The following is a 16,507-nucleotide window of genomic DNA, read 5'->3' on the forward strand; positions in this document are numbered from 1 at the left end:
GTATGTGAAACATTTCTCAATCCAAAAAGATTTGTTTCACAAATGACATAACGTTCATAAGATGATAGATAAGCAAATAACGTGTCATGACATTTGTTTTAGTAGTATTCACAGTGCTTGGTACAATGTGATGCTAAAACAAATGTAATGTGCATGTCCATATATAGCATTATGGATGTGATTATAGTGTCTTGTGCAGCAGTTATGAAGGGATATTGAAACCATTATGCAGAGACTAAATGAAGTCATTTTACCTCCCAAAAGCACTGTTGAAACATTCCGAATTCAAGAACAGCTGAACTTTCTAATGCATTTTAGTGAGATTTAAATAGACCAAATTTAAGTTATAAGTGTTACAGGGGGAAAAAGGTTGTGTACATCAGAGAGTTTATAATTGTGGGGCAATGACAACCAGTGTCCATGTCTATATGAATTTCAAAATGCAGACTCACAGAATTTAGCCATTACTTGCATCATAATGTTCTCGTGGCTTGTAGTGGCCTATTATGTTGACCAGTAAGTAACGTGCACTCCAAAATGCTATGAAAAGCCGTCTACAAAGTTTCTCACTATTTTTCCAGCAGTGTAGTCCTGATCAGGGTAGACTGTTCTAGCAGATCCAAAGCTTTTCAGCAGATTTGAGATTTGTGAGTTATTGTAACTCTGAAAGTGATGATATTCTCTCTCATGCCCAATTGTGTGAATAGTAATGAATAGCCTAATGTTTTAGTTTAATACATCTCGCATTTCAAACCTTTAAGGATTTCCAAGCTTGTGTCAGTGTGTTGTTGTGACTTAAAATGCAAAGAAAGCCAGTGGCAGGAGACGTTTCTGGTGTTGAAGTGTCTCGGCAGTTCTAGAACTAGGGGACTATGCAGATTGGAATTTCAAATAATACCAGCGGCTGGACAGCTTTGGCAAATTCATTTGACCGCCCTAATCCCAAATACTTCTGTGTTCTGAACTATTTTAAGAGATGAAAGAGAGCCTTGTTTGCGATAACTCTCATGAAAGGAGTACACCTGAGGTGAGGTTTTGAAGCAAGGCACAAATTTCCATCGGGATCTTTTAACACTGTTGGCAAGAAATTGATTCATCTTAGAACCTTTTTATAGGTAGCATTATTATTTTTCAAACAGCACAAGCTTTGTCTACAAGCTGCACTCAGGACTTTAATGTTTGAAAGACTGTTACGTCATACTAAAATAAAGAGTAGTCATCTGGAGTTTGGTAAGACACAGGCTTGATTTTCTTTGCCCCTGACAGTTAGCCGAGGAGAGAATGTACAATGTGGTAAAAATGTAAGCACACCCCCTTAAGATTTTACAGTTCAACACGTTTAGACATATGTGACCATCACTTAGTCCTTGCCAAGTCCTAATTGTAGATAAAACTAACTTCATTTGACTAACACACAAAAATTCTATTTTTTCATTTTTAAAAAAAAATGCAGCCTGCATTCAATATCTTTGTGTGCAAAACGTAAGCGCACCCTTAGCTACACCACTTCAGTAATGAGGTATGTGCAAAACATGTGCAAATGATAAGATGATCATCAGAAAGTGATTCCAGAAAGTGATTCCATCAGACACTTTGTCAGTTTGATCTGACACTCAGTACAAAGCAAGTACTCAGGTTTGTGGTAACAAATCATACCCAGATCAAAAGAAATTTGTGACAGTTTTAGAGAACAAATTGTTGCTGCTTATCGTTCTGAGAAGGATTACAAAACTATTTCCAACCAATATGAAATTCATCATTCCATGGTAAGAAAGATCATGTACAAATGGAGAAAACTTTAAATCATTGCCAATCTACCCGTGACTGGATGTTCTACCAAATTTTCTCCAAGATCTGACCAAATAATTTTCCTAAAAGTTTCATAGAACCCCAGCATTACATCTAGGGAGCAACAGGCCACTCATGCTTGTGGTATATTTTGGAATTTATGAGTCTGTAATTGGGAAAAGATTGAATTGAAGAAGACTGCCTAATAAGAACATTGCTGCAGAGCTTAAGTTTGCGAAATTGCTCTTCAATAAAAAACAAGACATCTGGACAGATGAGTCAAAAGTGACGTTGTTTAGCCAGTACGGAAAGTGTCATGTTTGTCAAAAAACAAAACATTCTTCTACGTTTGACCAGTAGAACTTCAAACCAATAATCAAGCATGGTGGTGGTGGGGAGGTGATGATTTGGGCTTCTTGATTTGGACAGTGATCCATAAGGCACAAGCAGATCTCAGACAGAATGGCTCCAAAAGATTAAATTTGGGACTTTGGAATGCCAAGACAAAGTTCAGAACTAAACCCTAAAGAGATGCTGTGAGAGAGCTGTGTATACAAGAAAGTCCCCCAACATCACAGAGCTGAAGTTGAGTTCTCCAAGGAAGAGTGGGACAGAATTCCTCCCAGGCGATGTGAGAGACCAATCATCTCTTACAAGAATTACTTAATTCAAGTTCCTACTACTAAAGTGGGTGCCACAAGTTACTGGTGTACTTTTTCTCACAAAGATATGCTGGCTTTGTAATGACTTAAATAATGACTAAGAATTTGTTGTGTTGTCAACTGAGGTTTTATCTACTGTTAGGACATGATGAGGCCTAGATGAAGGTCAAATATGTCTGTATGTTAAACCATAATATCTACTTTTTCACACACTGTAGAATACTGTAGGTCCCACATTCTTTGTTGTCAAAGAATGGGTAAGATGCATCAATGCTGTGTTTAGGGGCAAAGTGGAAAAAGTCAAAGTCAGTGGAAAAGAGTTCTAAACAGTCTTATTAATTTTCAGGTAATGTTTCTGGTCAGGGAAAACACAAGAACAGCTACAGGGGGCTTTTATAAGTCAAGGTGCGTGTTTGTGCTGAGTAAAGAAAGGTATGTGAAGACAGGAGAAATGCCGAGTTGAACTGTTTAACATGTTTCTTCTAGATCCTGGATGATGGAGGTGACCTCACTCACTGGATATATAAAAAGTATCCCAACATGTTCAAGAAAATCAAGGGAATTGTGGAAGAAAGTGTCACTGGAGTTCACAGGTGAAGTATGCTGTTTGAGAAGGGGGGGGGGGGTGAAATTATTAATTTAATTCATTTACAGAACATCTGAATTTCGAAGAAAACTGGTAGGTAGATTCCATTGAGAGCACAGCTCCATCTAGTGGTTAGTTGATTAATTAAGTTGATGAACGTAAATTAATTTTAGACATAATGTTATCTAGTTTCTTTGATTAAACGGTCACTGTGCAGCAGAACTGTCCAAATATATCCTCTGTTTGGCTGTAGATTGATCTTGTTATATGTTCAAGTGATTTGACATTGTTTATATTGAATTCAGTTGGATTCAATGCAACTTTAATTCTCTATCCCTGGTAGAGTCTTGTCAGGCTCTGGCTGCTACAGTCTGGCTCAACACTTTGCTTATAAACCCCTACCTTGTTGACTCTTTAAATTAATCTATGGAGTTCATGTTACTCTTTGTTTTTTTGCTGACTTTGTATACCTAGAAACTTTAAGTATGTTTTGGAACAGTCCCATTAAGAAAATGTAAATGTTGTGGCTTCTTTAATGTTGTTTAATTGGGATACAGATTCTGCCAGAAAATTGTTTAGTCTTATTGAGTGAGTATTCTGTGGTTCCATTTTGTTAGCATGGTAAAGAGGCTAAACAGTACCATCATCTGAGATCCCTTCAGAGTGTAGAACAGCAGACGTCTGTGAAGAACCCCAGAGAACTGCTGCAAATTTACACTTAAATATAATGCTGATTATTCTCCTGAAAGACTAAAACATATAAGACTATAACATATTTTCTTTCAACTTCTGAACTTTTTAGATTTATTAAAAAGTTTAGTTTAATTTAAATATAGTTGTATTTTGCCAGAAAAATTCATTTAAATTTCTTTAAATCTCAAAGCATCATACTGTATATTCATCAGAGATCCATTTTTGTGGCACTTTGTGTGACAGGAAACAGGTCCCAGCAGGGCTGGAGTGAACTTCCCCTCGGTCATCCTCAGTAGTGTTTGCTTGCTGAAGCAGTGTTCTCAGTGTTCTTGTTTGACATTTCTGCCCAGGTTGTACCAGCTGTCGAAGGCAGGGAAGCTGTGTGTTCCAGCGATGAATGTGAATGACTCTGTAACCAAACAGAAATTTGACAATCTCTACTGCTGCCGGGAGTCCATCTTGGATGGGTATGTGTTCCCGCAGAGTTTGCGATTTTTAATGATTGTTTTCTGGGTCTCCAAGCTCATTAGGGGAGTTTATTTCAGTCTTATCCAGTATTCTTTTTAAACCTTCTATGGTCGATGTCAAGACCATTTCCTTTACATTTGCCCACACTAAAACAGGTTCTGTTTTCATCTGCGAGCTGTAACCTATTTTTTTTCTCTGCTCAGTCTGAAAAGAACAACAGACGTGATGTTCGGAGGCAAGCAGGTCGTGGTGTGTGGATATGGAGAGGTAAATGCACGTTTTCAATCTGATTTGTGACAGTAAACCATGTTGTCTTGCATTTAATCACCATATTTGAATGCAAGAGTGTGTTTATCCACTCCTATGATATTACAATATAATCCTAGTGAACTACCTATTTTTGTACATTTAAACACAGGTCCTCTAACAACTTCGAATTACCAAGTCCATGCTTGCATCTTGCCACTGTTCATTTTGAACATCTGCTGGGCACACAGATTATTAATTGACAGCCTTAATTGACAGATTGTGTTTGGCCCTATCGGCAACTGTAAATTTAGCTCTTAAACACGTGTAATATGTTCTGAACCTTTTATTGCCTTCAGGGCTAAATGCCTCTCATTAACACCAGGTAATACTTAATGCTCTTTCAGAGTTGATTTCATGAGCTGGTGGAATTTGAACTCAGTGGTTGTGTTCTTTTGCTGTTCTTATCCCAGATCTCCTATGATGCAGTTGATAGACTGGAACTGGCAAAAATGCCATATTAATGGCCTGATTGTTCTAAATTAGGACATTTAAATCCTTCTGCGGGGACAGCAGTGCCCAGTGCTACATAAGTGACCAGTTGTTTCCAACATTAAAATCTTTGTTCACTGAACTTTTGTTATTTCAATATTCAACTCATTTGCTTATTTTATGCAAACAGATTTTCTACATCTTTCTTTTTTTTCCAATATATGTGGGGATCCAAATCTCAAGGTTATGTAATTCCATAGATTGACGTTTAAAACCCAATTTGTAATTTGCTGGGGAAAGAGTGTGAAGAGAGCCACTAGATGGCAACATATAATCTAATGATTGCAGATAGGGCTGCCCTAGTTGTAATTTAACATTTTTGCTTTAGATTTTAATATGAATTGTACTTTAATTCCTTTAGTAGCATCTGCAATAGTACTGAAATTCAAATGTATTCAAATACCTTATTGATATATTATTCCATTGGAAAATTATAATTTGGAAAGCAGCCAGTGAAATTCAAGTGACTTGAATTCACATCCTTGTGTTCCCTCTCTGTTTTTGCAGGTGGGCAAGGGGTGCTGTGCAGCTCTGAAGGCCATGGGCTCCATAGTGTACGTCACAGAGATTGACCCCATCTGTGCCCTGCAGGCCTGGTAGGTACACAGCTCAGCTCACAGAACTGGGAGGGCCTGTATGAAGGTCAGCTGAGTGGGGCATACAGACCTGATGGGCAATCAGTATTTCCTTAGTGCAGCCAGCCATTGCAGAGACTGTTCTCAGCCTTTCTTCTGACTTGCAGTGCCGAAGTATGGTGGAGGTTAAGTTTTAAGGACGCCACACAATGTGGACCACTACCGTAGATGTTCTTTGACACAGATCACCGTTTTTTACGAGACGTCGTTCACAAGCAGACCTCTCTGCCCGTGCTTTGTTGATCTTGAGAGCTTGTTGGTTAAGATAGATAAGAGACTAGTCCTAAACTGGGCTCCGGTGTCAGAAAGGCCACACATAAGAAACCATCCTAGGCCCGTCGTGCTCATTAAGTTGGATTTCTCTGCACTCCCATAACTAGTACTGGTTATACTGGCAATACATTCTCTTTGAGGAGCCCCTTAACATGTATTTGGGAGGTGAGGGGAAATGCAAACACCACAGAAAGAGCCCAATATGAACATGCAAACTCCATGCAGACAGTTACCTAAGCTGAAATCAAAATTGGGGATCCTAGAGTTGTGAATTGCTTGTTGCCATGCCACCTCTAAATCTCCACATTCATTCATGTGGAGCTGAGCCTGAATAGTAAGATATAATTTCTCCACAGGACTCCTGTGGAGGATTTTGCCGTAGGTTCTGAATTGCAGAGAGGAAATGGGCTCTGATGGGGACAAATGAAAAGAATGAAAGAATAGGCAGCACATACGTTTTGTAGAAGTGTTCGGATTTTCTTTATAATGTTAATACTTTTATTAATTTCCTATGCGGTGAGAGCAGCCATTGAACAAACTGTATTTGTGTTTTATTTTCTAGATTGTGCACTAAATGTATTTTGCACTGTTTTCTTCTTTCAGTATGGATGGGTTCAGGCTGGTGAAGCTGAACGAAGTCATTAGACAAGTGGACATTGTAATAACTTGCACAGGTATATTCAATAGTCAGATTTCAGCTGCTACACCGAGTGATGTTTTTGTAATGTACCTTATCTCATTAATACATCTTACAATATATTGACATTTAACTGTGAATGTGTATGCAGATTAAAAAAACTACTACATAAGCATATTTTTTGTAAGTTTTTCCCCTTTTAGCAATTACAATTTACAGTTCTGAATGAATAAATGTTTTATTTGTATCTCTTTTTCCCAAAACAGGAACTAGTTATATGCTATAAATTTAGTTTAGATTTTTTTGTCTTGTGGAAAAATGGTTCTCAGTTCAGCACTGTGCCATTCCCTTACAGGATTTTGCTTGTGCATTCTCAAAGGTGAAAGCTGTGCTCCAAATGGGAATAGCACATGAGTGAAATAGCATAATGAATGAAAAGTAAGAATTGCTTTTAAGGGCGATGATTTCCGCGGTGTTGCAGATCAGTCTAATCTAACAGAGGTTAATTACCACCGGGATTTCATTCATCCCTACTTAATTAAGGCTGTTTACACGCAAGTTACTTTTTAAACAGCCATTACTTGGACAGGCAAAACCAAATGTAGATAACGGAAAGAAAAAGTTTGTCCCAAATACAGCAGTCGGTCTTCTGAGCTAAAGCACTTTGTGGTATGAAGTTGCAGACGGAGAGACTACAAGATTGGCAGAAGAGCAGATCCCTTGCATTGAAAGTGAGCTTTGCAGCAGATGGCAAGTGTTGACAAGACCTCATGGTTTTAAAATGCCCAGAAATCCAAATCGAATTTGCCAGTAGGATAGAGTTAGCCTGTATCACACACCAGCATTGCCGCATGACGTGGTAAGGCCTTAAAAACGTTACCTCTAACAGACTATAACGGGCAATTTCATTTTCATTATTACAGGTAATAAAAATGTTGTGGTAAGAGAATACTTGGACCGCATGAAAAATGGCTGCATCGTCTGCAACATGGGCCATTCCAATACTGAGATTGATGTGGTAAGGACTGACTCCTCCAGCCCCTCTTTGATCCTGCCCCTTGATATTCTTGAGCTTGTTGTTAGGCTGTGTGCTTTTTGCTGCACACAAAACACCACAATAGAAAAGCAGCCTTTTAACCTAAAGTTCTTGTATACATTTTTTCTACTGAACTATCCATAGTATTGGAGCATTTTGCAATTGAAAATGCTTGTCATCTTGATATCATTCCCGTCATCATATGCAATGCATTAACACTTGCAAGTTCAGTTTTTACAGAACATGCAAGCATTTGCATTCCACACCTTTGTTTCAAAAGCACAAAACAGGCACCTCGTCCACTGTGCCTTAAGTGATTTGAAGCAGCTTTAATGTTCCGATTAATCTGAACGTGCGCACTAGCATGAAATAAATTGTTAACTCATTAACAGCATTGCTGTAAATGATAAATCTCTCCAACCAGATAAAGCACTTGTCAGTCATCTTCAAACAATTTTCGAAGGCAAGAGTTTTATTAGGGTACTTTGTGTCCAGAACCCTAGCCCAGTCATTACTGAAGCAGCGCAGGCAGCAAGATGGCAGTGTGTGATTTTACAATACCAAGCTGAAGAATTCGTATTTGAATTTAGTTACTTTCTGATTTTAATAAATTAAGAGGCGTTAAAATGCAACAGATTCTATTGGTTGCGGTGTTCATTTGTTGCATTATTAACACCTCTCAGTATATTACTATTATATACACATACATCATTGATATTGAATATTAATTGGATATTCACGTTTATTGAATGTTAATTTGTTTCAGCAGTTATGCATCTTGGCTGCTACCCTGTGAGGCTGAGTTTTCTCATTTAGATTTGTCAATGGTTTTTGTTATACCCATGTGATTTGGAAGAGCCAGCTGTGTGAGTTTCACCTCTCGTTTCCCGGCTCCGAGCCCCACGGCTGCGCACAAGGGAGAATGAGGCAGTGTGGGCAGGCTCCTCCCACCCGACCGCCCTCACCCGTGTGAGTGCCTGGGAGCCATGTCTGATTAATCCCACCCTCCCCTCTCGGGGCTCGGCCAATGGCGCGCCGCTGTTAGGGGAATCCCGGTCACAGCCAGTCAGCTAGTGACACGACCCTGGCTCGAACCCTGGATCATCGAGCACAGCCTGTGCTCATGATTGTGGGTTGAGCAGCTCAGGAGGCCCAGATGTATCGACGTTTAGATCACTTCAAAAATATTTCATTTATGAATAAGAATTATCTGTATCTGTATCCTGGCGACGCGGTGCAGATTTAGAAAATGTTTGAAAATCATTTTTTTTTTACTATGCTTTTGCAAGATATCAAAACCAAGTGCTCCGCAACAGATGCGATAGTGCGCCTCCTTCCTTGGCGGACAGGGTGTTGTATTCCTCCTTGCTGTTAGCGTGCAGCTCGTGGCTCTCACCCGGCATGGCCTGGCTGTGTTTCCGGGTGGCACTGCTTGAGCTCTGTGCTTTAACGCGCCCCTGGGGCCTGTGTTCCAGGCGAGCCTGCGCACCCCCGAGCTGACATGGGAGCGGGTCAGGTCGCAGGTGGATCACGTCATCTGGCCCGACGGGAAAAGAATAGTCCTGCTCGCTGAGGTGAGAGCTTTGGTCTTCAGCGGTGGATACCGTACACCCAGAACAACATTACCCCCAGAATGGGGAGTGCTACTAAAGAGCTCGTCATGTTCATGCTGTTGTTTTATCTACCTCATTGTTTCCAATTGCTGATGAAGATGTATTGTTTGACAAACATGTGCTGAGCATCAGTACTGAGAAGATTGTGAGCGTGACCCCCTGCAGGGATGATGCATCTTCAGTTTGTAAACCATTACGGTCTTTGACATAATCAATATATCTCATAATCAACATTGACCTCCCTATTATCTTTGGCAGCATGGGGGGTCACTCTCTTATCTCTTCTCCCTACTTGTCTAAGGACTTGTTATATTATAAATGCCCTGAGTTATAAAGGCAGCACACTCATTACCGATTGGTCGTTATAGATACCCTTCTCCATTCCAATACAGTAGTCTGGCTACAGTATTCAAAATTTGGACTAACTTTCTGTTAAGGGGGTTTTCCTCATCTTGGAGGATATAAATTCTTAATGTTATATAGTGTAAGGTGATAAATTTAAAGGGATTACTAAACACTATTCTGGTCCTGTCTTTTACTTGAAAATTGTAGATGGTTTTAAAATTTAAGCCCTTTTATGTGTACCACTTGAAACTACAGTCTTTGCAGTTTATCTCGTGCTTTAAATGAAACTGTCAGGACCAGGTAGCAGATCACAGAAGAGCAGTCTGCTGATTTGTCCTGGCTCTTTGTGTTGTGGGAGAACCCTTGGAGAACTGGGGGTCTCTGAGAGGAGAGGAGCTGTCTGGCAGCAGGTTGTGATTGTGTGTCTGTTGCTTCGCAGGGCCGACTTCTCAATCTGAGCTGCTCCACAGTCCCCACCTTTGTGCTGTCGATTACCGCAACCACCCAGGTATGGAACGGCATTCTGGGGAGGGTTGGCTCTGGGCCCGAGAGAGGATTTGTGTTCACCTCACCTCCCAATGCCTCGTGGTTGTGTTAAATACCAGCCAACTGTGCTGAGGAAATTCTCTCAGTAGACTGCTGATACTTGATGGCACAGTAACTAGGGATTGAGCGGCTGGGCTGTTTTTTTCAAACTGCTGCTCTCTGTCTCCCAGGCACTGGCTTTAATAGAGCTTTACAATGCTCCTGAGGGTCGCTACAAACAAGACGTCTACTTGCTGCCAAAGAAAATGGGTAAGATCGTTTTTAAAATCTTTAATGCTTTTCTTTAGAGCTATAGCACAAAGTGCTATATTTCCGTGGATACAAATTGATTTTTAAGTGGACTGAAAAGCAATCTCTAATTTTGTAAATTCTAAAGTCTGAATATTGTATAATGACCATGTGGTGGATTAAGGTGAAAGGAGACATGATTAAAACGTATAAGAGGTTACTTGTCTGTTTTAGGTCCAAATTTTATCATTTTCTAAAACTTAGTTCTGTCTTCAAAGTTTTTTCTTTCCTATTTATATTTCTGTGTTAAATACAAACTTCTCTCCAGACAGATCTAGGGTATTTTTTCTTATGGAGTAGAGACAGTAGACACAAGGTCACAGTGCTGCCCGAAGGGTACAGTTCCAGGATGATTACCAGGGCACGTTTTTCTGTGTGGAATCGGCACTACAGGCTTCACTAAAGGGAACATGTGCACTGAGACTGAAGCTCTAATGTTTCAGCTCTGCTTGTCTTTGTGAAATATTCAGTGTGTCAGTCGCTGGCAACAGTACTGTGGCTTTTCAGCCTCGTGTGTTTTCCGTTACTGGAGTAAATGAGCAGAGAATATAGGTCAGGCCGTCATGGGCACACTTTCACTGTCTGTGACATGGGCGGTGGAAGGCAAACAAGCACAATTTAAATTTAGCCAAGCTTGACAATGTTGGTGGTCTTTAAGAATTTTTCTGTTTCTGTTTTATGAATTGTCTTGACTTAAGTATATGTTAATATAGAGCTTCAAGATGGAAATCACAAAAGGCAAAATTTTCAGACCTTGCTATCAAAATGCAATGATGGTGAATGTGAACATTTTCCTACCAGGAATTTGGCGTTCCCTGTTACACCTTTAATAAATCCCTGATCCCTAATGCCACCCAGAGATAATAGGTGTGAAAGGTTTATGAGGGGGAACTGATACATTCGTTCTAAATCCTCAAAAGAATTTGAAAACGTCAGTGCAGTGGACTACTTTAGAATGAACGGGGAAAAACATGAGCGTTTAAAACAAAGAACAGGAGGCACTTCTCTACCAAAAGGGTTGTGGGAGTCTGGAACTCGCTATTCTTCCATGTGGTTGTAGCCGATAAGCTTGGATTCTTCCAAGACATAGCTGGATGAGGTCCTTGGATCAATTAGCCGCTGACAGCTAAACAAGCCAGATGGGCCTCCTCTCTTCTGTAACCATTTTTGTGTTCTTAGAGCCAGCTGAAGGGTAATGAAGGGAATTTTCATGCTGAATTGGAGAGCACTGTAGGCTGTGCCCTGCTTTTTCATTAGGGGGTCTACAGTCTTTGTCTTTAAGGAATAGCACATTTTATTCCAGGACCCGTTTTCCACACCTAATTTGCTTAATCACTTTTAAATCGTTTACTGGGTATTGTTTCTTGGGCTAAAGTTCTTGATAATTTAGGCTTGATGAGTGCTTGAACATCTTTATCTCCTCCAGATGAATACGTAGCAAGTCTTCACCTTCCCACATTTGATGCACACCTTACCGAACTGACTGATGAGCAAGCAAAATACCTGGGTTTGAACAAAAATGGCCCATTCAAGCCAAATTACTATAGGTAAGAACATACACTTTGCTCCCATCCATAACGAATATGAGTAAATGAGTGGTTTCTCTGATTAGTGGAATCTTTTTCCATCTAAAGATGAGTCCTTACTGAGAGGTTGTCATGTAACTAGCCTGAACTGTATAATGAACAACGACAGCAGGCCTCAAAAGGCAGCACCCGGTCAGTGAACATCAGCAGCCAACACATTTGTGGTCATTAAAGATTCAGTGCGACTCACTGGAGAACAGCAGTAGCACCCCAGGTGCTCCGGCGGAGGTCTGTGAGGGCAGCTCCGCAGAACTTGGGCAACCTGGATGGATTTAAAACTAGGCAACAAGGAGAAATCTAGTTTCAGTAGCTTATGGAAAAATGATTTCTGAAAATATATATTTTTAAAAAACACTGCTGTAGCTTTACTCAAAATCTGAAGTACTTCTCTGGTACTTGGGTGCATACTCACTTTATTATCCCTGATGGGAGATGCGCTTTGCAGACAGGTAAAAAGTTGTACACCATAGATAACACTTTGTAACACAACACAAATCCATCAACACATGAGACGCATGAGATTTAAAAACAAGCCAGAAGGTTTAAGTAATCCTCTGCGTTCTTGTATTTTTGAAAAGTAAAATCCAAATGCCATGCCAATGAATTGCGATACTTATTTTATACTACATCTGCTGTCTAAAAGATACTTGTAGATCACTTTGATATTAATTTTGTGCAGCTTGTAATTTGTATTATGCCATGCTGTCTTGTTTTTTAAGGTATTAACCTACCGTAATAAGGAAATGAAAAGTATCAGACCGCAGCAACCATACCGACCAAGATGAGACGACAAGTCGAAACATTTCCGCGTTACCACTCAGGATTGAGACGATCCTGTTTTAAAAGCTGGACTTGATGACGTACCAGACAGCACACTGCAGATTTTATTTATTTAATAAGAATATTGTACTCTAACCTCTGTGAGCTGCTCCAGCCGCTGTCAGTTTTTGGAATGACAAGGAGGTTACATCATTTCATTTTCTCTTCTGTACCTTGTCAGTTGTAAGTAATCCATTAGAGACGTTGTTGTAAAACTAAAAGAGATATATTCAAAAGAAAAACAAAAATGTTTGAGTGATGCTTTATGAATATATATGATGCACATGTTTGTTTTATCATCTTTATTTTTTCTATTTGTGATTTCTTTTTCCCAAGTGGTCGTGGGAGCAGGGATATTCTGGGGAGATTTGGGCCTGGGTCCAATCATATCGTCTTTACCACAGATCACACGACTCAGATCTTGTGTTTACAAAGCTTTTGCTGTTTAGTTCCCATGACAACAAGCAAAGTTAGCACAAGTAAATCGACTAATAGTGTACTTATCACTGGGGCTTGCTTTTTTTCTGCCTCTGTAAATCAAACACTATGTGCAAAACGTCACCATGGACAGTACAAACTACAGAGCTGCACTGATAGGCTGTCTTAAAGACATTTTTAGCTTAGCCATTTTAATGAATCCAGTGTTATTAAATAATAATTTTAAATAATGCTTCAGCCAAGGTAATTAAAAAAACAAGTCAAAAGGAGGAATAAATGGATTTGAGTTTATAGGATGATGTTTTAAGTTGAGAAATTAAATGAAGGTGATGTATTCTTGCTTTGTTAAAATAACTTTTATATGGACTATACATCTTCTTTCATGGTTTTTCCACCAGAAATGTACCTTCCTTATTAAAGGAACAAATTCTTATTTTCCTTGAAATAAGCATAAAATTATTTGTAGCTTCAAATGTATTCCCAGTAGTTTTTCAGTAAGATGAAGGTCTTTCCTTCTGTCTTATCAATCGGAGAACCTTCTGACCACAGTTAGATCACTTGTGCACGCTCAGTCAGTAAGTGTTTTAATGGACTCTGACAAACAGAAACAAATCAACATGCTCTGGCCCGTATGGGATCATATTAATAAAGCCATAACTAATGTTTAACCTAAAATTGGGTTCCAGTTTCCCTGTGTTCATTTTATTTTTTTTAACGATTCAGCACGTTAGAAACGGTTTTGAAACAAGGCCTCTCTGCTTCTTTTGGAGTAGAAGCTGAAGTAATACTATTTCCCCATTTAATAGGGAAATATGGCCTAAAGATGGTGGATGCTATGAGAATCGAGGGGGTATAGAACATATCTTACACCCAGTGGCAGTTTTGTACAAGTTGCATATTGTAAAGACACAATACGCAATACAACAAAACTTGTCATGAACAAATACCACAGCTCACACGCTGAGAGTTGGGGAATCTCTCTGAAGCACTGTCTTATAGCATCTTGTCCAAGCAAAATCTCATCTTTCTGTGATCAGTTCAGAATATTAGCTGTAAACAGCTAGCATGTTCAATTTATGATCCATGTATTATAAACTTTGTCTTGTGTGCATCATTAATACATTAAATTTAAAAAACTATATGCATAAAATAACATGGATTACCAGCAGTTGATACTCTGAGCAAGGCATGCTGCCCCTCTACTGTAAACCTCCAGTTTTGTTTTTTCAACTTTATTAGCAATTTGCTTGTGCTAATTTAAAAAATGTCCTTCATGCAATTGATAATTGTTTGCATCTTAATACCCATTGTCTTAAGTTTTGTTATGATTTTTACATTACTGTATGTAGTTGTCTCCAGTTTTCTTAACTTTTATTTGCTGAAGTTGTCTCAGGATCATAGCTTGTGCATTACGGTGGAGTCATTGGGAAGGTTTTATTAACATTATATGGGAGAGGGTAACACCAGCATCTCAGATAGGTGATAAACTCTAAAAGAAATTAACTGAAATCGCATACCTGTATTTATCGTTGTAAATCTTCAGTACAAAAAAAAGCAAAATCTGAGATTTTAAGTTGTCTGAACAATGTTTTAAATATTGCAAGTGATTGTAGTAGATGAGCAATAATGAATCTGTAATGTTAAAAAAAATAAAGTGTAAAAAATTATCCTCTGTATCACTCTGGAAGTATATACATATAAATTAAGAAATACTTTAGATTAAACACTAAATAATGATTTGCTTTTCTTTCCAAAAGAAGTAGGTGTCTGTGTAGTTTTGTTTTCCTGTTACTCGTTTCATTCAGAGGACCTTTCTGTTCTCTCCTGCAGTGTTTTCAGTGAAGGGTTCTTTGTAGATTACTACTCCAACCAGAATCTCTTCAAAAAGATGCCTCAGTCCCAGCTGGCAAGAAACATTAAGCCGAACACCAGCCGAAAGCCTACTGGGGACATGTTGTGTGTTGGAGTATTTACATTCTAGATAAAATTCACAATCTTATTTTCTTATACTTAAGCGTTGAAGAGTTGTTGTTTTTTTAGGAGCTTCTTTGATAGAGCAGATAAGATAGAAGATAACATCCTATTCTAAGCAGCAAAAAACACCTAGCAGGAAATAAAGCCGAGCACAAAATCACATAATATAAAGCAGCAGGCGATAGTGTTGCTTTTAAAGGAGTTAGTGAATAATGCAATGAGCAGTGCTGGAATGCGCCTAGCAACACACATCACTGACGCAATTACACCCCAGACCAAAGAACAAAACTGCAGCAACTGAGAATGAGGAATCTGCAGTTCAAATTAAAGGGAATTGATTAAACGCTTTTCTGATATTTTCTTTTTTTTTTTCTATTCTTTAACAACTCCCAGAAGGGGAAAAATATATTCCCATTTCATGAATAAATTAAATGTACTACTTGACAATCATCTATTCATGTCATCATCCTTTAAGAAAATGAGTGCAGGTAGTTGACGAAAATAGCTCTGCTTCAATTTAATTACATAATCTGTGTAATTAGTATAATGTTTCAATTGATTGCACTGTTGCAAAGTCCTTTCTGTGCCCTGTGAAAGTAACACATCATGACAGTGGACTGTGTTGTGCAAAGTAATAACGTGCTGAGGTAAGGTCTGAGATACAACTACTGTCAGGTACTGGAGCTGTTCAGATATCTGTTCAAAACAATTGAATACTTGTGGGTAAAATTATTTTTGAAAATCGCACAGTTGCATTTTTTCCAACTGACACCGGCCACATTTTACACTTTTGTGTTGATCTCTGTGTTTTAAGAACGGTAATGTTTAGAAAGTCCCCTGTGCAAGTAAACTGGGGTAAATTATCTTGATTTCTTAGTTGCTAGCAGTGGTGGCTAATTCTTTGTTTCAAGCATTGTAAGAACAAGTTACCCAGCCCATGGTGTTGAAGCTGAAGCCCTTGTAGCTTTTTTTTCCACAAAACAACTGGAACAGATTGTTGGATCAGTTGACTACCAGCTACTAAATAGCTTATATGGACCAAATAGCTTCTTGTTTGTGACCTTTATATTCTTTATGACTGCTTATGGATATCTGAGTTCCCATTTTGATTGAACTCTCTCCGAGAAAGTGGGGAAAGAGCCCTTACATACAGTACATCTGAAGGCTGCAAGAAATAAGAATGACATTGATGAGAGTGGAAGAGTAAAACAATCACAGTGGCAAGCAGGGTCATCTGGGCTTATGTGACAGGACCTAGAGTGATTCCTATCACAAGAATGTACATAGTGAGGTGGGCAGGATGTGGAGAACTTCTGGACGGA

The 16,507-nt window shown here is 39.0% G+C and overlaps 1 protein-coding gene across 6 annotated transcripts in view; it reads left to right on the plus strand.

Moving 5' to 3' along the window:
• ahcyl2b (adenosylhomocysteinase like 2b) overlaps window positions 1–14,967 on the plus strand; it is a 70,287-nt gene extending 55,320 nt beyond the window's left edge. For 3 of the 6 annotated variants that reach the window (XM_088922947.1, XM_088922948.1, XM_088922951.1), the window contains exons 7-17: window positions 2,937–3,043; window positions 4,080–4,196; window positions 4,401–4,464; window positions 5,503–5,591; window positions 6,507–6,577; window positions 7,464–7,558; window positions 9,052–9,150; window positions 9,974–10,042; window positions 10,251–10,329; window positions 11,795–11,915; window positions 12,674–14,967. In XM_088922947.1, coding sequence (XP_088779073.1) covers window positions 2,937–3,043; window positions 4,080–4,196; window positions 4,401–4,464; window positions 5,503–5,591; window positions 6,507–6,577; window positions 7,464–7,558; window positions 9,052–9,150; window positions 9,974–10,042; window positions 10,251–10,329; window positions 11,795–11,915; window positions 12,674–12,680 — 918 coding nt within the window. In that variant the 3' untranslated portion in view covers window positions 12,681–14,967. Of the gene's footprint in view, window positions 1–2,936; window positions 3,044–4,079; window positions 4,197–4,400; window positions 4,465–5,502; window positions 5,592–6,506; window positions 6,578–7,463; window positions 7,559–9,051; window positions 9,151–9,973; window positions 10,043–10,250; window positions 10,330–11,794; window positions 11,920–12,673 lie in introns of those variants that run through there. The other 3 variants (XM_088922949.1, XM_088922950.1, XM_088922952.1) reach the window with 1 other exon arrangement.
• The last annotated feature ends 1,540 nt before the right edge of the window (window positions 14,968–16,507 follow it).

This window comes from Atractosteus spatula, chromosome 8 (genome assembly GCF_055471065.1).
Source record: "Atractosteus spatula isolate fAtrSpa1 chromosome 8, fAtrSpa1.hap1, whole genome shotgun sequence".
In the NCBI taxonomy this organism is placed as follows: domain Eukaryota; kingdom Metazoa; phylum Chordata; class Actinopteri; order Semionotiformes; family Lepisosteidae; genus Atractosteus; species Atractosteus spatula.